The sequence below is a fragment of the Panthera onca genome, chromosome C1 (genome assembly GCF_046562875.1).
Source record: "Panthera onca isolate mPanOnc1 chromosome C1, mPanOnc1 haplotype 2, whole genome shotgun sequence".
NCBI classification, from domain to species: domain Eukaryota; kingdom Metazoa; phylum Chordata; class Mammalia; order Carnivora; family Felidae; genus Panthera; species Panthera onca.
The window spans coordinates 192,300,057-192,326,594 of NC_138346.1; the positions used below are offsets into that span (position 1 = coordinate 192,300,057).

The 26,538-nt window shown below is 43.3% G+C and overlaps 1 protein-coding gene across 1 annotated transcript; it reads left to right on the plus strand.

Annotated features, from left to right (window-relative positions):
• The first annotated feature begins 1,275 nt into the window (after positions 1 to 1,275).
• Positions 1,276 to 26,054, plus strand: SF3A3 (splicing factor 3a subunit 3). The gene is made up of 17 exons (XM_060626053.3): positions 1,276 to 1,498; positions 1,785 to 1,832; positions 4,747 to 4,799; positions 4,905 to 5,010; positions 7,502 to 7,574; positions 7,936 to 8,027; positions 9,457 to 9,539; positions 10,218 to 10,356; positions 10,857 to 10,925; positions 11,575 to 11,642; positions 11,803 to 11,910; positions 13,122 to 13,191; positions 15,365 to 15,529; positions 15,621 to 15,731; positions 16,911 to 17,001; positions 24,675 to 24,730; positions 25,740 to 26,054. Exons 1-17 carry the CDS (start codon positions 1,403 to 1,405, stop codon positions 25,815 to 25,817), a joined length of 1,506 nt encoding a protein of 501 aa, XP_060482036.1. The 5' UTR covers positions 1,276 to 1,402; the 3' UTR covers positions 25,818 to 26,054.
• Positions 26,055 to 26,538: the final 484 nt, after the last annotated feature.

Below are 26,538 nucleotides of genomic sequence, written 5' to 3' on the forward strand. Positions count from 1 at the left end.
TCAGCCCAGAGCCCGATGTGCATCTGGAACCCATGAACTGCAAGCTCATGACGTGAGCCAAAATCAGATGCTTAACCGACTGAGCCACCCAGGCATCCCCTTAACAGCTTGATTGAGGGATAAGTTACATACCATAAAATTCACCCACTTTGAGTGTACAGTTCAATTACCTTGAGCAAATTTAATACAGTTGTGGAACAACCATTGCCATAATCCAATTTGAGAACATTTCTATCGCCACCAAATTTACTGTCACTTCGCTCTCACCTCCAGCGACAACCACGCATCTCCATAGACTTGCCTTTCTGGACATTACATCTGCATATACCCTATGACATTTTTTGTATATGGCTTCTTTTAGTGAATGTGATATTTTCATGGTTCATTCATATTGTAGCATTCCTTTACTGCTGAATAATGTCCCATATTTTGTTTACCATTCACCAGTTAATGGATGTTGGGGCTGCAACCAGTTTTTGTTGATTATAAATAATGCTGCTATGAACGTCTGACTATATGGGAATATGTCTTAATTTCCATACCTAGAAATTTGCTTCATTCTTTTTTTATGAAGCTGTTAGCATTTCACTGCTCGGATGTACCATATTTTATTTTTTTATAAATTCAATTTTTTTGACAATTACTTTTTAAATGTTTATTTATTTTTGAGAGAGAGAGAGAGAGAGAGAGAGCATATGTGTGCACGGGGGAGGGGAAGAGAGAGGGAGAGAGAGAATCTCAAGCAGGCTCCCTGCTGTTAGCAGGAAGCCCCACGGGTGGGTCTCCATCCCAGATCAGGACCTGAGCCGAAATCAAGAGTCAAAGGCTTAACCAGTTGAGCCACCCAGGCGCCCCACCGTATTTTATTTTACGAGCCCCCTGCTTACAGACAATTAGGTGTCCTCCACATGCGAATTTCTTTAAAAAAAAAAAAAAAAAAATTTACTGACAAGGACACTGAGGTCCATTGAAGGGAAAAACGTTGTCAGAGGTCACGATGAAAGCTAAAGACTCAAGTTCCGGTCTCCCAGCTCCCATCCACGTTCTTCAACTACTCAGTCCACCATGTCCCTGCCTGCCCTGCCCGCCTCGTAAAAGCCCAGAAAGCCGGCCTCTTAACCTCAGATTCCTGAATTTCTGGACGCCCTCTAGAGGCACCTGCAAACCGCTCGGCCTCGCTCCTCCACACCTCCGGCCAGCAGGGGGCACTGCGGCGATCTCGACAGCACGGACTGTGCTCTCCTTGTGAGGCTCCCTTTTCTTCGAGTCCCAGAGGCACTTCCGGCACCCGCGGAACTTTGGTGCAGCCGGACGCTCAGCGCGGGGCGCGGGCGCGCAAAGCGGAGGGAGTCGTTTCCGGCCGTGTCGGTGGTGTGAATCGAGGTGCAGCGGCGGAGGAAAAATGGAGACAATTCTAGAGCAGCAGCGGCGGTATCATGAGGAAAAGGAACGGCTCATGGACGTCATGGCCAAAGAGATGCTCACTAAGAAGTCCACGGTGAGTGGGGCCTGGGCAAGGGCTACGTCGAGGCTGGGCCCCGTTCCGGTGTTTAACCTCGGGGAGCTTTCTTTGGCCCTCGGACCCTTCCCGCTCCGGGCCTCCTGCTCCCTCCGGGGCTCTCTCTCCAAGCTCCGCCATGGTTACCGCCCCCGGAGGCGCCGCGCTCCCCGAGGCCTCGGCTGCAGCCGCTGGGACCTGGGCGGGTAAGCTCCGCCCTCCGGCGGCCTTTCCACCTTCAGAATTCCGACTAACGGCATCTGTGTCACCGTTTGCTTTTCTTCAGCTCCGGGACCAGATCAATTCCGACCACCGCACGCGGGCCATGCAAGATGTGAGTACTGCGTTGTCCGCTTCTCTTTGGGTCGGGATGAGCTGGAAAAGGGAGGGGAGGCGGGGTGCGGGGTCCCAACATGAACCTTGGCCGAAGGTAACCACCAGACTGACCGGTCGTGGGTTGTCTGCCTGGAGATGTCCTCGCGGCTGCCAAACCCGAGGATACTGAACTGCGCTTCCTCACTTCTGTGAATGGGGACCTTTTATTCATAGCATCCCTTGTCCCATGATGTGCAAAGAATATAGTTAAGTCAGTGGCCCAGGCACAAAAAGTACTATCCCTTCTCCCCCAAAAAGAATGCTCAATGTTAGTGTTTTCCCCTCAAGGTATTGTTTTGAAGTATTTGAAGTGTTTTTCCCTACGAAATTGCATTTACTTCGTTCAGTTTTACTTTTAGAAAGTGGATTAAAATCAAAATGTTGATTAACTTAATGCAACTTAGTTGCTCCTTTAATGCTGAGTGATAGGTAAATGAAGGTTCATTATACTGTGCTCTCTTCTCTTGCATGTATTTGAAATCTGTTTAGAAACGATTGAAAGACCTGGGGCGCCTGGGTGGCTCAGTAGGTTGAGCATCTGACTTCGGCTCAGATCATGATTTCACATTTGGTTCATGAGTTCACACCCTGCATAGGGCTCGGCACTGACAACGCAGAGCCCGCTTCGGATTCTCTCCTCTCCCCCTGCACCCCAACTTGTACTCTCTTGCTCTCTAAACGAATACATTTTTTTTTATGGGGCGCCTGGGTAGCTCAGTCAGTTAAGCGTCCGACTTTGGCTCAGGTCATGATCTCATGGTCCGTGAGTTCTGGCCCCACGTCGGGCTCTGTGCTGACAGCTCAGAGCCTGGAGCCTGCTTCGGATTCTGTGTCTCCCTCTCTCTCTGCCTCTCCCCTCCTTGTGTTCTGTCTCTCTCTCTCTCTCTCAAAAGTAAATTTAAAAAAAAAAAATTAAAAAATTTTAAATACTTAAAACATTTTTTTGTGTGTGAACATTTATTTATTTTTGAGAGACAGAGAGAGGCAGAGCATGAGCAGGGGAGGGGGGAGAGAGAGAGAGATATAGAACCTGAAGCAGGCTCCAGGCTCTGAGCTCTTAGCACAGAGCCCGATGGGGGCTCGAACTGTGAGACCATGACCTGAACTGCAGTAGGATGCTCAACCAACTGAGCCACCCAACTGCCCCTAAATAAATACTTAAAAAAAAAAAAAAAAAAAGATTGAAAGACCTAATCAGAGTTTCTCGGTGCAGGAAATGATTAGTATTATTAGCTCCTAGTTCCTTATCTAAATTCTCAAATCAAAAATACTGTGAAAATGGGGGCGCCTGGGTGGCTCAGTCAGTTTAAGTGTCCAAGTCTTGCTTTTGGTTCAGGCATTATCTCACAATTCGTGGGGTCGAGCCCCTCGTAGGGCTCTGCGCTGATAGCATGGAGCCTGCTTGGTTTTCTCCCTGCCTCTCCCTCTCCCTTTGAAAATAAATAAACTTGGGGCGCCTGGGTGGCTCAGTCGGTTAAGCGGCCGACTTTGGCTCAGGTCATGATCTCGCGGTCCGTGAGTTCTAGCCCCACGTCGGGCTCTGTGCTAACAGCTCAGAGCCTGGAGCCTGTTTCAGATTCTGTGTCTCCCTCTCTCTGACCCTCCCCCGTTCATGCTCTGTCTCTCTCTGTCTCAAAAATAAATAAAACGTTAAAAAAAAAGAAAATAAATAAACTTTACAAAAAATACTGTGAAAACAAAAGAGTTTCTATGTTTTTTGGGTGGGGATGGGGACAGTATTTTTTTTTGTTTTTTAATTACTTGGTGGCAAAATCTGACCTGAACAGATAAAAGGCTTTTTATGGCCTTTATCCCACTTAGTAAATAATGCATCATTTTCATTGCGGGATTACTAATATGTGTTCCAGATGCCAGTAGGGATGTTGCATAATATATAATCATTTTCCAACTTAAAATTTCCAAATTCTGAAGTGAAATCTGGTCCCAAAAGTTTTGAAGAGGGAACTGTGCTATCTTGAGTTTGAATCCAAAGTAAGCTGTGAGATTTTTATTTAGCCTGTGCACTCAGTCAAGCTTTGTCAAGTAGTGAAAGTCCTCTTGAGCTACCCTCAAGAGGTAGGAAACTTTTGGGGCGCCTGGGTGGCTCAGTCGGTTAAGCGTCCGACTTCGGCTCAGGTCATGATCTCACGGTCTGTGAGTTCGAGCCCCGCGTCGGGCTCTGTGCTGACAGCTCAGAGCCTGGAGACTGTTTCAGATTCTGTGTCTCCCTCTCTCTCTGCCCCTCCCCTGTTCACGCTCTGTCTCCCTCTGTCTCAAAAATAAATAAACGTTAAAAAAAAAGAGGTAGGAAACTTTTATTTTTGAGGGTGGGAACTGCTGTTTAGAGGGTGACTCTCTTATGTGATTCTCTGACTCTTCCAAGGAAAGTTAAGTATCAGTAGGATGTAAATATAGGAACACTCCACCCTTCAAAACGTGTCACTTAGGTAGTCTTCACCTTGACGTGTTTTATTTTTTTTATTTTTTATTTTTTTTTAATTTATTTTTGGGACAGAGAGAGACAGAGCATGAACGGGGGAGGGGCAGAGAGAGAGGGAGACACAGAATCGGAAACAGGCTCCAGGCTCCGAGCCGTCAGCCCAGAGCCTGACGCGGGGCTCGAACTCACGGACCGCGAGATCGTGACCTGGCTGAAGTCGGACGCTTAACCGACTGCGCCACCCAGGCGCCCCGACATGTTTTAAAAACTAAGCAGGAACAGCGCTGTCAGTTAAGGGTACCAGAAAGCGCAGGAACTTTTAACACCACATCTCTCAAGGTTTCCCTGACCTTTGACTAGTGGGCCCTGTTGGTTGCTGAGCCCTATATTTCCAGATTACTTTGTTCTGATGGGTTTTGTGTTTGCCTTTCAGAGGTATATGGAAGTCAGTGGGAACCTGCGGGATTTATACGATGATAAGGATGGGTAAGTGCTAGTCCCAGCTAGTCCAGAAGTTCATGCCTCTGAGGAGCCACGATTAAAGGACTGATTTTGTGTACTATGTTCTTTGGATTTTTCCTGAAATTGTAGGTTACGGAAGGAGGAACTCAATGCCATTTCAGGACCCAATGAATTTGCCGAATTTTATAACAGACTCAAGCAAATAAAAGAATTCCATCGTAAACACCCAAACGAGGTATGGTACTTAGAAAGTATTTTTTCCAAAACTGCCCGAAAAGCACACTAAAGGAAAGGTGTAAAGAGAATAGCGATGTGCCATTTAGATGTCCCTTCAAAAAAGAACCTGCCATTTAGCTGCAAGCAGATATTTAGCTGACATCCTACAACACCAGTGCTTTCAGTCTCCCCCTCATCTTTAGACCAAAGCCATACTCTTCCTGGATAGCCCAGCCAGTGACTGAGCACAGTGAGGGTACTGTGGCCTGGCTATTTCCATCCACTGAGAAACTCTTGGAATGAGTAGTCTTTGCTCCACAGCTCCCCATTGGGAGGTTAAAGACTTTGTCCTGTCTAAATCACAGTGTAGGCTCTCCCTGCCCAATCATGCTTTGTTTTGTTTTGTTTAAGAACGGGGGGTGGGGGGGGGCAGTGCCTGGGTGGCTCAGTCAGTTAAGTTGTTTGTTCCCTTGATGGAAATAAAGAAGAAAGAGGTAACCCATATGCAGTGGAAAATGGGTTTTCATATATGTAGCTTTTCAGGTGATAGTGTATATAGGTCGGAGTGTTCCGTGAGTAGTAGAAGTTAGGTGACTGGGGCTTAGGCAAGAGATAAAAGCTTGTGATTTAGATCTGAGAATTATCTTAGATATGATGGTTGAAGCAATGAATCATAGAGTTCTGAGAAAGAGACGCAGTGTGAAGGTATAGGCCAAGCTTTTCCACGTGCCTTGAGGGCATACCGATGACAATAAGGTACCTAAATGAACCGTATCCTGGGAACACTTCTATCACAGAGGTCAAACAACAGCTCTAGGTAGTGTGTCTTACTGAAAAGCTAAGCAAAAGACTTTCAGAAAGGAGGCCACTGGCATCACTTGTTGTTGACCGGTAAGTGCCAGGATTGCTGCTTCATCGAAGTAGTGGGAATGGAAATCTGGTCACAGGGGCCAAAAGTGGATCACGGGGAAGCAGAAGTATGGATTGGGGAACAGGCATTTAAAAGACTGGCAGAAAAAAAGGAGAGACAGGAGGGTCATAAGGAAGACGTGCATGTTTTAAAGGAGCAGGTAGAGCAAGGAGAAGACCGAAAGTACCAGAAAGAAGACATTGAAGTTCAGGGGTAGGAGATGAAGGTGCTTTCTCACACCAACATACGTCTTCCCACCCTTTTGAAGTGTAGATGTAAAGCGTTTTGCCATCCAAGAGACAAGACACGAGTACCATTCTGATGTATTAACCTTATTCCAGCCCTGGTAGAAAGATGATAAGGAATACATAGTTTCAAAAAATGTCGGAAGGATGCCCAAGATACACTAAGTGGAAGGAGAAAAGGTCCAATTATGTGAAAAACAAACCTTGCACACGCCTGTGTGTGCTTGTACAAATGTGTATATTTAAATATATGGAACAGGGATTTCCAAATTTTGGTGGATATATTTGAATCCTCTGGGGATCTTGAAAAAGTGTTGCTACCTTCCCCACCCTTCTGATTTAATTGGTGTCAGGGGCATCAAGATTTTTTAAACCACTCCCCAGGTGATCCTAAATGTTCAGCAAAGTTTGGAAACCTATAAAAAGGCCTCTTGGGAGGGACTCCCCAGTGGCTCAGTCGGTTGGACGGCAGACTTCAGCTCAAGTCGTGATCTCACGGTTTGTGAGCTCGAGCCCCAAGTCAGACTCTGTGCTGACCGCTCAGAGCCTGGAGCCTGCTTTGGATCCTGTGTCTCCCTTTCTTCTCTTTTCCCCTCCCCCGTTCGTGCTCTATCTCTCTCTTAAAAATGAATAAACAGTAAAAAAGAAAAAGGTCTCTTGGGGTTCCTGGGGGGCTCAGTGGGTTAAGCATCCAGCTTTTGATATCTGCTAAGGTCATGATCTCACGGTTCATGAGTTCGTGCCCTATGTCAGACTCCACACTAACAGTGTGCAGCCTGCTTGGGATTCTCTGTCTTTCTCTCTGCCCCTCCCTCCCTCACTCGCTGTCTTTCAAAATAAATAAACGTTTAAAAAAAAAAATAAAAGGAAACATCTCTTAATAGTGCTTACCTATTTTCAGCAGAATTAAAGGGGGATTTGGGGTTTTCATTTTTTTTTTTTTTTTTAATGTTTATTTTTCAGAGAGAGAGACAGAGACAGAGAATAAGCGGGGGAGGGGCACACAGAGAGATAACAGAATTTGAAGCAGGCTCCAGGCTCTGAGCTTTCAGCACAGAGCCCAACACGGAGCTCGAACTCAAACTGTGGGATCATGACCTGCATCGAAGTTGGACACTTAACCAACTGAGCCACCCAGGCACCCCTTCATTTTGATTTTTTGTGAGCAAGTGTTACTTTAGCAGTTTTTAGTCAAACAAAAGACAAAGCAAGGTAATTGGAGAATAGTAGTAGACACATAATGAAAACTCAAGTCTAAAGTGTCAGAAGTCCAACTTTCTGTACAGCCCATTTCTGTGACGTTGCAATTTTTTTGTTGAAAAATCCACGTGAATTTTTCTCTTTTCTCCCCTCAGATCTGTGTGCCAATGTCAGTGGAATTTGAAGAGCTTCTGAAGGCTCGAGAGAATCCAAGTGAAGAGGCACAAAGTAAGTAGGATTTACCCTTTCCCTCTAGCACTAACAAAAGTGCAGGTTAATGACAGAGCTCAGATTTTCACTCAAAGCCCCAGAGAAATTTATAGCCAGGTTCTCTTGCCGGTTTTCTCTTTGCTGGTTTCTGAGCTGTACTAGCATCCTGAATCGGCCTTGGAGAAAATACTGATTTTGCGCTACCCTAGCTCAGATTCGCTGACCTGGAAAATTGAAGTTTGTTCACTTCATGAGTTTAGGGAGGACATTTGGGTGAAGGGCTGTGTCATGAAACAAAGAACTAGCAGTCCGTGTGAAAAGCCAGGTCCAAGAAAGTGGTCTTTAATGTCTGAATCACTGGTATCTTTGATGCTTTCAGATTTGGTGGAGTTCACAGATGAAGAGGGATATGGTCGTTACCTTGACCTCCATGACTGTTACCTCAAATACATTAACCTGAAGGCCTCAGAGGTAGGACCTGGGGGGTTACGGGGAGAGTGGTTCTGATTCTAGGGGGGAGTCAGGACATCAGGCTGGGGCTCCTGGACAGAAAGCAATTAGATTATCTGCCTTGTGTTTTGTAACCATTAAATCTTAAAGAGGTGATGTGCTTTCTTGGAATGAAATAGTATTCAAAATGAAAAGTTTCTATAGTGAAAACAACGAGCATTTTATTTTATTTTTATTTATTTTTATTTAAGTACGCCCTACACTCAACTTGGGGCTTGAACTCATGACCCTGAAATAAGAGACGCGTGCTCTACCAACTGAGCCAGTCAGGCGCCCCAAGCATAGTATTTTATTAATGAATTTTATTGCTTAATATAAGCATGTTTTGCTTTTGTAAATATAAAAAAAAAAACTTTTTGAGGGAGCACGCATGCATGCGTTTGTGAGTTGGGGAGGGAGAGAGAGAGAGACACTTAGGCAGGCTTCACACCCAGCACGAGATCATGATTGTGAAGTCATGACCTGAGCCGAAACGAAGAGTCAGACGCTTAACTGACTGAGCCACCCAGGCACCCTTAAAATATATTTTTTAAAAAAACTGAAACAGGGGTGCCTGGGTGGCTCAGTCGGTTAAGCGTCTGACTCTTGATTTCCACTCAGGTCATGATCTCAGGGTCGTGAGATCAAGCTCCACATTGGGCGCCATGCTGAGTGTGGAGCCTGCTTGGGATTCTCTCTCTCCCTCTCGCTCTTGCCCTCTCCTCTTTACACAGACTCTCTCTAAAATAAACATTAAAAAAAAAACCCTCAAACACATACTGAGCTCCTGTGTTAGATGCACATGGTACTAGGTATATGAAAAATATAAAAACATAATCTGTGCCAGTAAAGGGTTACTTAGTGTCTTTTATCACAAGAGTTGAGACTGAACGTGACAATCTCAGAAAGTTCACAAGGAAGCATATGATTAAGTTCCTCATGGGGTTGTGAGGAAATGTCCCAAAAGTTCAGGGACTGTACTTTAAGCTCCGTGAGGGCAGGTCCTGTACCTATCTTGTTCTCATTTGTATCCATGTATTTGGTCCAAAGATGCTTAATAAGTGACTGTATGAATGCACAAATGTCACCTTCAGGACCTTAGTTTAGGCTGTAGTGGGTGTCAGTTTTCAGGTGCCTCGCATATAGTTAGTGTTTGACAAATGTTTCTTTAGTTTACTGTTTGTTGATTTGATCTTTATTTTGCAGAGTTCATTTCGTGTCTGGTAGTCTACTCAGTGCTGTGGAATTAACAGCCCACTAGTGCAGGAATTAAATGATGGGGAGGAAAAAGACAAAGATGAGCCGGGCCTTGTTACTTTGTTAGCACTCAGTTTTGATCTTCATTTATTGGAGACTATAGCATAACTTGGTGCAGATACCTAACTGAATCTCTTGTCATTTCTCCTTTCAGAAGCTGGATTATATCACATATCTGTCCATCTTTGACCAATTATTTGACATTCCTAAAGAAAGGAAGAATGCCGAATATAAAAGGTGGGCTTTGCCAGCTGCTAGGCTCTACTGGGTTTGATTAGGAGGTTATTTCATGTAAAGATTGGATGGCAGAGTTTTGCATTTTATTGCCTGGAACAAGGACACAAACGACTTCCAGGTTTATTGGAGGATATGGATTTTGAATGACATGGTTTTTTAAGCATTTGTCATACTCTGGCTCTAGAAAAAGATGCATTTGTTGGCACATCTGGGATCTTATGCCCATGCTGTTCTTAAATTTGTTTCATTGTGGAAGGAAGTATCATTCAGGGATCTGGGTCTTTGGAGTTTAATAAGAAAAAGATGAGAATTTCTCATTGTGACTGAAGTGAGGTGCCTGGTTCTGATGTATAGATGGAAAATTTTGTTTGTGGTTTTATGCCCCGGGTTAGTGGTCTGTACTCCTTCCTCTCTTGTTCTTTTCTTTTTACCTGAAATCTTTTGTGTGAGTTAAGATTTTAGTGTTTGAAATTATATCATGAGAATGTAATGAGGTCAGAAAAGTCAGAATCAAGATTACAGGAAAAAAGTCAATTGCAAGCCCCTTCTAAAATTTAGTATTATTGTTTTTAAAAACTGGTGTTACTAGAATTATGATTGTATTTTACAGGACATAAAAAATCTATGCAAAACATAAAAACTCTCACTGCTTTCTCTGTATTGCTTGTTCCTCTGTAGATACCTGGAGATGCTGCTTGAATACCTTCAAGATTACACAGATAGAGTGAAGCCCCTGCAAGATCAGAATGAACTTTTTGGAAAGATTCAGAACGAGTTTGAGAAGAAGTGGGAGAATGGTACCTTTCCTGGATGGCCGGTGAGCTTCAGTGGGGTTGGGAGAGGACAAGCGCAGGCATTGAATTAATTATTATACTTTAATATTGAGCCTCTATCTTAGGGCATTAGATACCGATCCCTCAGGATCAGTTGTAACTATGAGGTGTCCTTTGCCAGTTATGTCAGGTTTTCTTTCCATGCATACTTTGGGAATGAGATTTGTCAGGGCCTCCTTGCCATTGGCTGAGCTCAGGATTTTCACCAACTATGTCATTACTGCTGGGTGGCTCCTGTTGCCCAGAAACTGAAAAGATTATATGCTAGAAGTCTGTACCATGTATTTTCACTCCTGATGATAAACTTGAGTTTTCCTGAACTCTCAGGGAGAGAATGACCATCTTTCTTTGACTCTGCTCTTATGGGAATTTGATTCTTAGTCACACATGTGTACAAGGAGGGGACCATCCACCACCTGGTAATTTAGATAGGTGTCTCCCTTGCCTTCATTCTAAACGTGGATCTTCCTGTTCTTCTTGCTAGAAAGAGACCAGCAGTGCCCTGACCCATGCTGGAGCCCATCTTGACCTGTCTGCATTCTCCTCCTGGGAAGTATGTTTTCTTTTTATTTTTTTTTTAAGTTTATTTATTTGGAGAGAGAGCATGCACAAATGGGGGAGGGGCAGAGAGAATGAGATAATCCCAAGCAGGCTCTGCACCATCATCACAGAGCCCAGTGTGGGGCTCAAACTCCCAACTGCAAGATCATGACCTGAGCCAAGATCAAGAGTCGGACACTTAACCAATTGTGCCACCCAGGCGCCCCTGTTTTCTTTAGCAACTGTACTGGTCTCTCCTGTTCACTCCTCAGAAGAGCCACTCAGTCGTCTTCTCTAATGCCATGAACCTATTATGATAAGACACCAGTTCCTGGAACCAGGCATCTACGAAGAATGTGGAAAGATAACGATAGAAAGAAAAAAATTAAACCAACGACTTTGAAAAGTGTAAAATAAAATAATTCTAACTATATTAAACTATAGCAGAGGTAATCACTACCAATATGATTACGTATGAACTTGACCACAGAGTCAGTCCTTTGGAGAATTTGAACTTACTGCTAGGTTTTGGCCATGGAATGTGTGGTTTTGCCACAGCTTCAAGAACACCCGCACACGAGCCTGCAAACACCTGTTTGAGCCTTTTGTTGTTTCTCAGAATCTATTTATATAAAATTGTAACTTGTCTCTTTTTTATGTAGGAGTTGGCCTCCCTGGGTCTGGACAGATTGAAATCTGCACTCTTAGCTTTAGGCTTGAAGTGCGGTGGGTAAGAAACTGCTTTTTCTATCAGAACTGTCTCATTTTACTGTGTGTTTGCACAATAACTGGCTCTGATTCCATTCTTTCCTGTCACCGCGCACTGCAGAAATATGCAGGCCTATATGATAAAAGAACTCTGAAATCTTTTGCTCCTCCCGTCTCCTTAGGACCCTAGAAGAACGAGCCCAGAGGCTCTTCAGCACCAAAGGAAAGTCCCTGGAGTCACTCGACACCTCCCTGTTTGCCAAAAACCCCAAGTCAAAAGGCACCAAGCGGTAAGTAGCTGGTGTGGCACTTCGGTGGATAGTTTTAAAATTTTCCCATGCAGAATTTTTACCACAGCAGCCTGTTTTATCGCCATTATTGATTCAGAGAGGTCTAGTTTGCCCTTTTTTCCCTGCAAACGGCAGTGCTATCATTGTAAACCAAGGACAGTTCGTACTCCACTGATTGAGAGTAGGTGAAACCATTCTCGGTACTTTTTGTCACCTCAGGAGGAGATGGAGGCTGAACAGGGTCGGGAAATACTCTTCTAAGTTTATTTTGGCTCTTGACAATTGAATCTTTTTCTTTGAATTGAAGTATAGTTGACCCTATGTTACATTAGTCTGAGATGTGCAACCTAGTGATCTGACAGCTCTCTGCTTTTTTTTTAATTTTTTTTTTTTAATGTTTATTTATTTTTGAGAGAGAGAGAGAGCATAAGCAGGGGGAGACACACAAGAGAGAGAGGGAGACACAGAATCCGAAGCAGGCTGCAGGCTCTGAGCCATCAGCACAGAGCCCAACGTGTGGCTTGAACCCACAAACTGTGAGGTCATGACCTGAGCTGAAGTCCGACGCTTAACCAACTGAGCCACTCAGGCGCCCCTGACAGCTCTCTGCTCTATGCCATGCTTCCCACAAGTGTACCTACTGTCTGTCACGTTACAACGCTGTTGCGATGCCACTGACTATATTCCTTATGCTGTACCTTTCATTCCTGTAGTTGAATCTATTCTCGAGCCACATGCTTGTACAGGGTATTTTTTAAATAATGAGTTTTTCGTAATGCTTATAACAACTCTGAAAAGTAGTTATCCTGATTTTTTGCAGATAAGGACTCAGAAAAGTAATGGAATGTGCCCACTATCTCACAGTTACTAAGTAGCAGGGTCAGGATTTGGGCCCAAGTCTGCCAATCCCAGAGCTTGCCTCCTATACCACATTTCTTTTGTAGATTATGATGATGGAAATTTAAATGTCTCCATGTGTTTTTTACCTTCTAGAATGAGGTCAAAGAGGAAGCTTCTGAGCATTCCAAGAAAGAACCTTAATACTTCTGTCAGCAAGTCCTAAGTTGAATAGAACATTTGCTTTCACAGCATGACATTTGTCACATGCTTGTAGTTTTTAATGCACCCTTGGAATAAATGTTCCCAGATACAGGGGATAAGGCATTGGGCAAAAGAACTCTTGAGTGATATGGCTTGTTTCTTGTTTCCAGCGACACTGAGAGGAACAAAGACATTGCCTTCCTAGAAGCCCAGATCTACGAATATGTAGAGATTCTTGGGGTAAGTAATGGACTCTGCTGAGACCTATAAGATACAAGATCTAGGAGTCAGAAATGTGAATTCTTAGTTGTTTTTTTAGGATCGAAAGAGAAAAGGGTAGATGTTAAACTACTTCAGCAGAAAATAGGGTTCTCTCAGGGTACTTGGGCCTTTACTGAAGTCCCCTCTGTTCTTAAGTGCCTTTTGTTAAGTGCTATTTCCAAGGGCAAGCAGAGAGAAGAGACTCCCCTCTCAGTATAGTATCCAGAATGTTGCAGGTTCTTTGCCTGCATTCCAGAATATACCTAGAAGATGACCCAGGAAACAGAAGGCAAGTAGGAGAAAAATGTATTTATAGCAGTTTAGGTATGATTTTACTATGAAAAGGCGTTACTTACATATTTAGAAGATTATAAGGAATTTGCTAGGGTTAGAATGTTAGTGGTACAAAGCTGGCTGTGAACTGCGTCTTGAATATTCTTTCAAGAAAGGGCTGAAGGGTGAGTTGGAGTAGAAAAAGCCCTAATCAAACCCAGAATGCTTTTCTCAGAAAGGAGGAGAAGGGAAATGACTCTTTCGGAGAAGAGAAGATAGACGAAAGGGCAGCACTCATCCAGAGAAGGTCAGGATCTCTGGGAGTCCTGCAGAAGACCAGCCTTTTGGATAGTGTCTGCTTTGTATAATTTTCAGCTGCTCTCAGAGCATTTCCCTATACAGATGCTCAGATCGCCTTTTGAACAGGTGGCTCTGACTCAGTAGCTTGTTTATATGTCTTTGTTGCCATGGATGTTTTCATTATGCTCTTGTTTGAGGACCTTGCATGTAATAGCTATAAAACTAGAGTCACCTGTTGGTTCTCAGCCGCTTTCAGTAAAAGGGTGGCTAGGTCTTGGAACCTGGGACACTACTATTCCCCTCAGTGAACTTGGGCTGTGCTAGTATGGTCAGCAGTCTGGGTTGCCAGTCCTCCGAAGATGATTGGGAGGCTAATTTGTACCCATGACATAAGGTGTACACACGACTTTCACTTTCTCCCTCCTTTGAGAGCACTTTGGTTTCCCTGCCGGCAGATGGCACCACTCTCTAGACTTCCAGTCAGAATGGTTTTCAGAAGTTGCTCTGCTCTCGGTATGTAGTGGTATGATTTTTACTGTTATCTCAGCATTTATCGATACTTGTTGGTTTCCAGACATTGTACTCAATCCGTGGGTACAATAGTGAATATGACATGGCTTCTTGACCTTGAAAAGCCCACTTTGTGCTTGGGGGAGACAAGTAACTGCAGCGTAATGTGATGTGTGCTGCAACACACTGAGACTGCATTTTCTGATTAGAAAGAGGGAGAAAAAATGTTCTAGGAAGAGGAAACAGTAAGGATGAAGGTAAAATATCACAAAGAGGAACTAGATGTTAAGAAATAATGAGAAAATCAGTGTGCGTGGAGTGTGCCTTATAAGGGAGGGAGTGGTCAGGGAATAATTTGGAGAGTTATGTTGGAAATTTGGACTTTGTTCTTTAAACAGTAAGAAGCCAGTAAAAGTTTTTTTTAAGCAGAGTGTACCATTAGGTTCTTTTTTTAACGTTTGTTTATTTTTGAGAGAGGGGGAGTGTGAACAGGGGAGGGGCAGGGAGAAAGGGGATCAGAGGATCCGAAGCAGGCTTCATGCTGACAGCAGAGTCTGACAGGGGCTCGAACTCACAAACGGTGAGATCATGACCTGAACCGAAGTCCAACGCTTAACCGACTGAGCCCCCCAGGCACCCCGGGTGTTTTTGGTTTTGGTTTTGTTTTTTAAGCACATAAATCTGGGAACAAATGGAATTTGGACTGGAATGAGGAGAGAGGGCAAGTTAGAACGTTGTCATCTTGACGAGGAAGGAGAAGAAAAGACTGGGTAAGGTAATATTTTTAGATACAGAAAAGACTTCTTTTTCTGTTCTGTGATCATCTGTGGCCGCATTGAGTAGCTGAGGCAAGTGACATAAGACCTTTGACTTTTTCCTTCAGGATCAGGGAGAGCCTATTGATAAAGAGTTCTGATCTGAAGGCAGGACTTGCCCGTTATTGTACGAGCAAGAAAACCGTATCCTTGGATGTGAGGGATCAACAAGGTTGTAGGAAATTAGGAAATTGCCCTTCTTGTTCTGCACTACTTTTCTCTCACTTCCCTCTTCATTTCTGGACCTGACTTAGGAACAGCGACATCTTACTCATGAAAATGTGCAGCGCAAGCAGGCAAGGACAGGAGAAGAGCGAGAAGAAGAAGAGGAAGAGCAGATCAGTGAGAGTGAAAGTGAGGATGAAGAGAATGAGATCATTTACAACCCTAAAAACCTGCCCCTGGGCTGGGATGGCAAAGTAAGTTCCAGCACTACCCCCTTCCTGTTGCCCATTCGGGAAGCAGACGCAGACACTAGTCTAATACTGATTCTTATCTGGTCTCTTTCAGCCCATTCCCTACTGGTTGTATAAGCTTCACGGTCTAAACATCAACTATAACTGCGAGATATGTGGAAATTACACCTACCGAGGTCCCAAGGCCTTCCAGCGACACTTTGCTGTAAGGAATTCAGAGCCGTTTCTCCTGGAAATTGAAGTATGAAATATGCAACTTTCAAAGAGGATAGGAACAGCCCGAGAGAAGCATTAGCATCCAGAGCTTAAGGGAAGCAAGAAGGAGTGGATCTAAAGTCAAGCATGTGGCATTTGACCTTTGGCACCACACTAGCCTAGCATTACACCTCAGATGGTTTCTGGAGGCATTCTGCCACTCTGCTCTTTGAACCTCATTTCTGTTTTCCCTTGCTGTTTCTTATACTTCTCATATCTTTCTGCCAGCACCTTAGGCCATCCTCTGACTCTTTGGTCATTTCTCTACCCACTGCTAGTATACAAAACCAGAGAAAGGACTGACCGCCTCCTTTTTTGTGTCTTAAATGGGCTTTTGCGTCTTTGAAAAATAAGAACTAAGAGGATAACATTTATCAAGCAAGTTTTGAGACAGGGCATTATCTGGATGGTACTCCAGTGAGTGGATTCACCCTTGTTTTGTTTCTGTCTTTGGTTTCTAGTACTTGGAAGGAAATCTTATAAATGGAAAAGATTTGCTAGGCCAAGGTTAGAGAATTCATATGAACTCCTCTCTCCCTCCCTCAGACATCCATACTAATTGATCCTGGGTCTTTTCTGTTGAGCCCGAGTAGTCTCTGAGTCTTTCTCAATATTACCTTCAATGCGTTGGAATTGACACCCAGGATAAAGCCCGTGCCATTTGCCGTCCCCGAGCCCAAATTGTCATCGTCTCTCCCTGTTCTCCTTCACATCCTTGCTTACTCCTGGTAAGCAGCCTTCTTTGCTTACAAAGGTGACGCTGACCCGCCATCAGTAACGCTTACTCATGCTGGTGTTGGGAGTGTGTGGGAGATGACTGGTTAATTAGAGTTGTGCTGTTCTCTGTGGTCTTGACACAGGTTTTATCTGGACTACTATTGGATCTGGATCTAGAATGTCGGTTTTATATATCAACCCCGTGGGGAAAACAATGCAATGCTGCTTTGAAATAACTTCCTCTTCTCAGTCATAGGCAGCTGTTTACAAACGCAAACTGCAGAAGGAGTGCTGCCATTACGTGGAGTCTTTTACATGGGGTCACGTTAGGGCTTCTGAATAGAATGGAGTTTGTATTCTGTGTTCATTTATTCCCATTTCACATTGTCCTTCCACTTCTCTCTTCTCCCAGGAGTGGCGTCACGCTCATGGCATGAGGTGTCTGGGCATCCCAAACACTGCCCACTTCGCTAACGTGACACAGATTGAAGATGCTGTCTCCTGTGAGTATGCTTTATTGACTGTTCCCTAGGCCACACCAAGTGGCCACCCCTCCACTTCCCTGCCCCAGTACCTGGTGTGCCCAGGTCTAAGGTTAACAGCTTGTGGACATGGAGAAGTTCCTACAGTGACAATAGCTACATTTTTGAGTGTGGCCTTTGAACTCCTCTGTATGTAATATGAGTGAATGGGTATGTATCTTTTTCTGAATTCGTTTTAATGTGTTGAAAACTACAGATATGAAAGACAAATAGAAATGGTCCCAGCATATTCCTGAGGTGACAGGGCAGATACACAGAAAAGTGGTAGCAAAATACCTTTTGCAGAAAGAGCGGAGTAAAGTGCATGTCAGGAGATGTGCTCTTAACCTTAGTCATGCTCCCTGCTTTGCCTGGCAGTGGTATCTTTTCCTGCCATTAGCATCACTCACAAAGGAAGGGGTACTCCCCCTCCACTCTGAAAGTTCTGGTAGTCTGCCTCGGGATCACGTCACACCACTCAGCTGCTTGGCCAGCTGACTCCTTTGGCCGCATACCTGGAGTTGTTCACATCCACTGCAGAGACACATTAGAAATGACCTTCTAGAGGTACCTGGGTGACTCAGTCAGTTAAGCATCCATTCGACTTTGGTTCAGGTCATGATCTCACAGTTTGTGAGTTCAGGCCCCACGTTGGGCTCTCTGCTGTTAAAGCAGAGCCCACTTCAGATCGTCTGTGCCCCTCTCTCTCTGCCCCCTCCCCGCTCATGCCCGCATGCATGCTTACTCGCTGTCTCTCTCAAAAATAAACGTTTAAAAAAAAAAAAATAGAAATGACCTTCTAAAGAGCTCCCTGAACAGTGGCGACTGCACTTACCCCCAGTGAACATTGAAGGACAAATATAATTGTCAAAAACGTATTTTGTACACCTGAAACTAATAGAACGTTGTATGTCAATTATACAATTATATTTCAGTAGTACAAAAAAAAACCCAAAAGCCCTCCCTGATCCTGCCTAGCCTGTAGATTCTGGGGACTTTTTCGTTTAGTGTTTTATGTGCAGTCAGCTTTGGGGACTTCTCACTGTCTCGTTTTCCCTTATTCATTTACAAGTCAGGATCATACAGTCTCTCCAGAATTATGAAGTGTCTCATTAGCAGATCATCACGTTAGCTTCTAATTTGCTTTTCATTTTTGCCCTTTACTTTGTTGGGATGAAATTAAAATAGTAACAGAATCTCATAGAATTATAACTGCATTTTGAATGCAGGCTCATTTTTAGATGTATTTTTTGGCTGTGCACCACTAATAAATACATCACAGTTAATTTTTTGTGTATTTTTTTTAATGTTTATTTTTGAGAGAGAGAGAGCATAAGTGGGGGAGGATGGGATGGAGGGGGAAGAGGTGGCTCCATGCTGACGGCAGAGAACCTGATGCAGGGCTCAAACTCACGAACCACGAGTTCATGACCTGAGCCGAAGTCGGACGCTTAACTGGCTGAGCCTCCCAGGGTGCCCCTGTGTATTTTATGTCCCTTAATTTGCCTGAGTTAATCTATTATTTCTGATACCTTGAGATTGACATTGACATTATTTAAGCTTAGGGTCATACGAACTGCTAAAACAAAAGTGAGACTTTTATTTTGTTCCATGTTTGTTTGTGTCACAGATAGTATGTATCCTAAACAATCTCTTCAAGTCTTATGTTAAATAGAAGTAGGTGAGGGGTGCCTGGGTGGCTCAGTCAGTTAAGCATCTCGACTAGGTTCAGGTCATGATCTCATGGGGTTCGTGAGTTCGAGCCCCACATCGGGCTCTGTGCTGACCTCTTGAGGAGCCTGGAACCTGCTTCAGATTCTGTCTCCCTCTCTCTCTGCCCCTCCCCCACTCATGCTCTGTCTCTGAAAAGTAAATAAACATTTTTTAAAAATTAATAGATAAACATTTAAAAAACATTTTTAAAAATTTTTTTTAAAAAGGTGATAAGCCATTCTTACCTGCTGGCTGTTGTGTTTTTTTGTAAGTTTTTATTTATTTTGAGAGTAAGAAAGCACGAGAGGGAAGGGGCAGAAAGAGAAGGGAGGGAGAATCCCAAACTGGCTCCACACTGTCAGCGTGGAGCCTGACCCAGGGAGCCCCCCTGAACCGTGAGATCATGATGTGAGCCCAAGTGGGATGCTCACTCAACCGACTGAGCCACCTAGGTGCCCATAACTGGTTGCTGTTTTTAAAGGAAATGATGCTGCACATCCACACTGATTTTTAAGATTTGCTCATGGTTTTATTACCACATTCCGCAAGAGAAAGATGACAACATTTTTCCCACTTTTTCTTTTATGGGCATTGGATTAAACCACATTCCTGGATTATTTCATACTGGTGGTGGATATTCTTGTAATACACTTATTTATCCTGTTAGGATTCTGTTTAGAAGTTTTGTATTTACGTTCAGTAAAAGATGTGCTTCTTGTTTTCCTTTGAATCACTTGTCAGATTCAGGGATCAAAACTGTATTCGTAACATAAAGTGGGTGGGATTACACACTACATTCTCTCGTCATTTGAAACTTTATACTTAAATAGAGGTTACTTCTTCATACAAAGGGACAGCCAGAGAAGATTCTTCAGTTAATAACCTGTACAACTCCTTGATTTATTATGACAGAGTGGAAACCAAGTGCTTTATTTCTCTTCTGTTTTATTTTTTTTTTTCCTGCCAATACTTTTCGGTAATGTTACATATATTTTTTATTGTTTTAAGTCTTTAGACAAGAATTTTCTTCTCTTTGTTTCTTTATTCTTTCTAAAACAGGCATTTAGAACTCGATGTCATTCTTTTAGGAATCCATTAGGAATATCCATTAATGATACGTTTGCTTGTTTTTATTTTTTAAAGTTGTAATTTCTGATTAGAGTATTTTTAATTGTATATGATTGAGTACCTTTTAACTCCCTTTTATTTATTCCTGTATTTCCTGGCCCATGCAGTAAGATAGAGAATTTCTGCCATTAGAATGTATTGTATTTTTGTGTTCAAGTGTGTAGTCTGATTTGTTAAAGATTTCTATAGACCCAAGAAGTGCTTCTCTCCATCTGTAGGCTGTTTAATCTTGCAATGTTCAGGTCCTTAAATTTCATAATTGTATTTATTTCACATTCTGATAGGGATATGTTGACATTCTCAGTTATAATTAAATTTGTCTCCTGCATTTATACCGATTTTGTATGTATTTTATGTTGTCTGAGCCACATAAACTCAAATTGTATTGTAACTTTACTGATTACTTCTCCTTTTTTTTTTTTTTTTTTTTTTTGAAATTCCCTTTATCTGATGGCTTCTTTGTTCTTTTGTGATGGACTTAGACCGTTTCCCAATTATCAGAATTTTGGCAGCAAATGTGGGCCATTTTTACCCTAGTCACCAATACTCATCATTGTATAGGCATAGGAATATTAAGTCTTTTATGCTTCATTGTATTAATTGATCTGTTTGTACTTAGGTCCTTTGCTGGAAAGGTTACCTTGTTTTTAAATTTCTCATTTACATGGATTAAATAGTAGACTTATATCTATTCCTTTTGGATAGATATTCTTCTAATATTTCTAACTTCCAGGTTTCAACTAAGTTTATTTCTATTATTAATTTTTATTAGCTATTATTAGCATATATTATTTGGTTGAATTATAGGAGTGATCATATCTTGATGACCTGAAACACTGAAAATGTTATACTTATTTCTTACTCTGTGATTCAGTCAGTAGAATATATTCTGTGTTCTTAATCGTACCCTGTTTATCAATGTTTTTACCACCTCATTTATAAAAAGTGGCTTTTCTGCTTTCAGATTCATGTCCTCTCTTGTCATGATCTTTTACCCTAGAACTTGGTTGACAGATTCCGTCAGGTTCTTTACATTTTGATACGTTCTGTTTCAAGGGTAAAGTTGGTTCAGAACCACATTCCTAGTGTAGTTTTGTGTGGTGGTTAAGAATGCAGACTCTGGAAGGCAGCCTGTAAGTGTTCAAATCGTGGCTCCGCCACTTGCTAGCTTGTGGGACACTGGGCAGGTTACCTCTCTCAGTGCCTCAGTTTCCTTATCTATAAAACGTGGCTGGTAGTAGTATGTCTACTTGACAGAGTCGTCTTGAAGGTTGAGCCAGATACGCAGGTACGGTGCTTACAACCATGGCTGATGGCCGTGCCGAGCCTACCCAGTGAGGAAGCACAAACCGCCCCCGCCCCCATCATCTCCACTTGCGGGGGCTCCTCTGCAGGTCCCACGAGAGGGGTCCAGTCACCTCCGTCTTTTCACTCAGGGTTTGATTTTGCTATTGCTAACTACCGTTTATCAAGTGCTTGCTGTATGCTGGGTAAATGGGAGATGTTTTACACTCCCTAATCTGTAGAACAACCGGTGAAGTAGTAGGTCAGCCGCATTTTCAGACGAGGAAAGTTAAGTAACTTTTTCAAGGCCCCGTAGTTTATAAGTGGAAAAAAAGCCAGGGATCAAACCCCCTTTCCACACTGCCAAAACTGCCTCCTTCCAGTCACCTTCAAGTAGGGTTTTTTTTTTAAAGAGTTGATCATTGGGGCGCCTGGCTGGCTTAGTCGGAAGAGTATGTGACTCTTGATCTCAGGGTCGTGAGTTCGAGCTCCATTTTGGGTGTAAAGATCACTTAAATAAATAAAATTTTTTAGAAATTAAGAATTGATCATTAAGTTGATTCCAGAAAGAAATGCCATGAGTTCTCTCCGTGGCCATACTAGATTTTCAGAAAAATTTATTTTTTTCTAGAATATGGTTGGGAGGTTCATGATGCTTCCGTTGCCCGAATTATTTTCAGAATTTATCTCTTTATTCAAATGTCTGCTTACTCAATTTCTCTCATACACGTTTTTATTACTGGCACTTCTTTGATTTGTTGTATCATTTCCATCCATCATGACTTCCCTTGATATTTTTAGGTCCTATGTATGACATGAATAGTGTTATCTCTGTCCCAATATCACTGTCTTTTCACTTTTTCCCCCACCCTCTGTTGATCATTCATAGATTTATTACAAATTTATCATCACTTCTCCCCTTCTCCTTTTTCCCCCAGGCATTTGTTCCTTCTTTTGAGTATCCCAGGTTAACTCTCTGGCTTCCTTTCAGACTTGCAGGAACAGATCAATGACTGGATACATACTGGCTCCCACAGGATCGTGACAGGCTTTATCTCTGGTGTCTCACTAGTAGTAAGCAATTATTGAATTGAGGTTAATTCTATTATTGTGTAGGGTTTCTGCAGTTTTTCTTCATTTCCTGCTGGCAGTTTTATTAAACCTGGGTTATCCTTTTTTTTTTTTAAGATTCTGAAGTAGACATTTCAGGAATTTTTGGTTATAAGGAAGAGAGCCTATAAAAGTGAACTCCATGCCCCCCACCCTGAATATGCCTTTCTCTGTACATACACCTTCTCCTTTTTCTTGTATTTTTTAACCCGAGTTCATATGAGGGCAACTGTAGCCCTTGCTCCGATGCCCTCCTTCAGCCTGCCATCGCCCAGCTTGGTCGGCGTCTAATTGTCCCCATTTCTAGTACGGGGAGAGACAATAGATGGATGCAGCCGGGTCTTGTGCCATCTGTAGTCCAGTCAGCTGGGTCTCCGGTAGTTAGCAAAAGTGGTTACTTGTTAGATACACCAAGAAGATGTGTTCCCTAATAAGGTGGTGGTCAGGGAAGTAACCGTTGGCATAGCTTTTACACTGGATCCACTTGCTGATCTTTGTTTTAGATCATTCTGTTGACATTTTTCTTCTGGAGTTTTTAGCCAGGAGAGACGGATTCGGCACCGTCATTTAAATTACAGTTATTTTTAGGGCGCCTGGGTGGCTCAGTCAGTTAAGCATCCGACTTCGGCTCAGGTCATGACCTCACAGTTCGTGGGTGTAAGCCCCGCGTCGGGCTCTGTGCTGACAGCTCAGAGCCCGGAGCCTGTTTCAGATTCTGTGTCTCCCTCTCTCCTCTGCCCCTCCCCTGCTCATGCTCTGTCTCTGTCTCAAAAATAAGTAAACATTAAAAAAAAATTTTTTTTTAATAAATTACAGTTATTTTTGTTTTTTAAGTTGAAGAAAAAAACGGCCAAGAAAGAGCCCTGTGAAATTGCCCCCAGAGGTCTCCATTATTTAGGTGGGTGGTCACCACTGACCAGTATTCACTGGATATAACTCTACCTGAGAAACTAACAGCATCAGGTTCAGTTATCATGTTGTTTATGGTAATAGCATAAGAAATTTAAAAGCTGTAATGACCTCTGTGGACATTGCCTATGAGAGCAGTTGCTTTGCTAGATCATGATATTCTGTCTCTGGCTTTTTATTGAGTGGGCTATGTCCTCAAAAACAGGAAATTGAATTTGTTCACCTATTAGCGAATCCATACTGGTTCCCAAAGGTGACCTCATTCTTTTCTAATTGTTTTTAGATGCCTCTGAAGAGTAATATCCCCCTTACTGCTCCATAGTTTCCTACATCCATTTTTCTTTTCTTTCTCGAAAAAAAAAAATCATGACAGCCGAGAGAAAAATCACCATAGCATTTCTAATCTCCAATATTTCACTGTCTTCTGGGTTGGATTCCTGAATGGCCTGGAATAGAACCTGACAAGACCCCGCCCTGGGTCCTTGTAGCACATGATAAATTTTCTGTTCATTTATGATATGCTTATTATCTGAGCCTGAAGACTTCAGTTAATTTAAAGCAACTAGCAAGGAGGGAAAAGATGATGAGGTCGGTATCTGTATACCAGGCACAGAGCTAAGCACTTTCTCCTTTGTTGTCTGTCTCATTCCCCATATAAGGCTTCAATTTGTTCTATGTGGTATTTCTTTTAATCTTGTCAACTTTAGAGTAGCTCTGCTTGGGAGATGTGAAAGCATACAGGTATCAGATAGTTGTGCCTTTTCTGCCCCCTCGGTAATATTTTGTCCTCTCCCTCAGTGGACCTGTCCTAGCTGTCCCATGTAGACCTCTGTTCTGAGAAGGCACCTTCTGGCAACAATCTTAACAGAGTTACAGCTCTCTCTTCTGGGTTAGTACCTGTCCTGCTGTGTGTACACGCGTGCTTGCTCCCTCAGAAGCTGTGATAGTTTCTGGAAATGTTTGCTGCTGTTGATCTTCTTTAAGATAACTTGTTCTTGAACTGTCAGAATTCTTATTTTCATATCTCCAGTGTTTGTTGAGCCATCTTATCGTTCAGATTCTTTGGCCATGATATTTCACCTTTTTTTCCTCCTCTGAAGCTTCTCGGATCTACAAACCAGCCTTTAAATGAACATACTTGACCATGCCTGGTGTTCCCTTTCTCTTCTGTAATGAACTTTAAGACCATAAGGTCACTTTCTCCGATGATTCTCATAGGTTGTACCACATTAACTTCTTCTTTGGAGGGTGTATCAGTTCTCTATTGTAAGAGGGCTATGGTTTTGTTTGATCCAACTTGTCTTTTACAGCAAAGCAAAGATCATGGTAAGTTTTGCCACGGAGGAGCTTTCGTCTGTGGGTGGTCCAGAACTGAAATTCTAGTCCGGGGAAGGCAAAAAGTATCATCCAGGGGAATCTTAATGGGGACAGGAATTTTGTAGCATCATGATGTTGTCTGCCTGATGGATATTCAGGCCACTCTTGATTGCTGTTCATTTTTCATCCTGCAGTGTGGGCCAAGCTGAAACTGCAGAAGGCATCAGAGAGATGGCAGCCTGACACTGAGGTGGGTGCTAACGTGGCATTGGGGATAGCATCAGGTGACAGCTCCCTCACCCTGTGGAAGGGAGGCGAAAGGTGGTCCCCGGTTCACCGTAGTAGCGAGTATTGGCCCGAAGTGCCAATATCTGTAAATTGGCTCTTCATATGTAAACCTAATTTATTTGTGATATTAAATGTGTGTCCCAAGGCGGGTTGTATTCTGCCTCTGAAATTTTGAAGCGGCAAGCACGAGCACCCAATGTCTTGCCCTGCTGTGAAGATTCATAAGCTAAGAAGTTGTGAACCCGTATCGTAAGTTAGGTCTCCTTCGAGGAAAGCATCTAATGAGAGATGACCCTCTCTCGTGCTTGCGGGGTGAGGAGGCACCCTTGTTGGTCTCGAGATAGTCCTCCCACAGAACACAGTTCAGGGATGAGGAATGATGTGTGTGTGAAGTGAGGTAGCTGTTCCCTTTCTCTGAGGTCACTGGTTTCCAATATTCCTTTTTTTTTTTTTTTTTTTTTTTTTTTTTTTTGGTAGCAGCAAAGCCATCTTCAGACTGTAACGTAGAATTCCAATACATAAGATAAAATAAAGGAGAACTGCACTGGAAATGAGGAAGCTCAGCCTTCTTGGCCTCCCTTTCAGCAACCCCCCCCCCCCCGCCCAGTGGCCTCTTGGGCAGACACTGAGGGTTCTTGGGGATCCTTTGCGAATTGTTGTCTTAGGTCACCCTTTCTCAACCAGGGTTCATCATCTTAGACACACAGGGTGATTTGAATGAACTATTTTCTCAGGTATCCCTGGGAACTGCTACCATTCTAGTCACCTAGGATGTGTTAGTTTATGACACACAATGGAAGCCTTAGGACAGTCGGGTTCAATGGCCTTGCAGATCCCCAGAACCCCAGGTGAGAAAGGCCGTCTCAGCTGAATGTCATGAAATCAAGCCAGGGTGAGGTCAGGTGCCCAGAGGCTGGTTCCAAGCATTTCTCCCAGGAGGTATGGCTAACAGTGTGCCCCTGTCCTTTCAGGAAGAATATGAAGACTCCAGTGGGAATGTTGTGAATAAGAAGACATATGAGGATCTGAAGAGACAAGGACTGCTCTAGTGTTCAGGGACGTATCTCGGCTTTCAGGCTTGTCCAGGCTTACCTGAAATCTGCCTTTTCTATTTCTCCCAACCAAATGGTCCTAAAGACTCTGCTACTTAGTCTTAAGGTCTAGTGTGCATCTTGGGGGGAAAAAAAAGCAAGGCATGCTGGCAGATTGCAGGGTTAAGATGTGTTTTATCTTTGTTTTATATTAAAAGATTCTGTCAGAAAATAAACCCAGCCCTTCTGAATGTGTCTTGTTCTAAAGCCCAGGATTATGGACTAACCTAACTAATCCTTTTGTTCTTAACACTTCCCTACCTCTTTCTCATCAACTTAAGCAGCAACTGAGGTTTGATGAGCACTGGTTAATGTTACATTTATTATGTTAGGTAAGTCTAACCTAACTTCTTCCCCACTCCCGTTTGCTGCCATTTCCCCAAATGCACATTACCGCAGGATAAGCCCTGCCCTTAGTTGAGTCAGCCATTTATGCACATACTACGGAAAGGTGGCGAAGGTGGCGAAGACGAGCCAGGGCCTCTCCTCAGGACAAGGTTGCGGAACCACGGTTTGCCTTTTGTATTTGCATAAAGGAAGAAGTTGGGCTGTTGTGGAATGGGCCTGCAGCCCTGCCCCGTCCCTAAGCCTCAGCAGCCTGGCACACAGTGGGTCTAAGACAAGCTGTGACTTCACCCGCTTGCCAGCTCACAGCAAGTCTTTGGTGATCCTCCTTCTG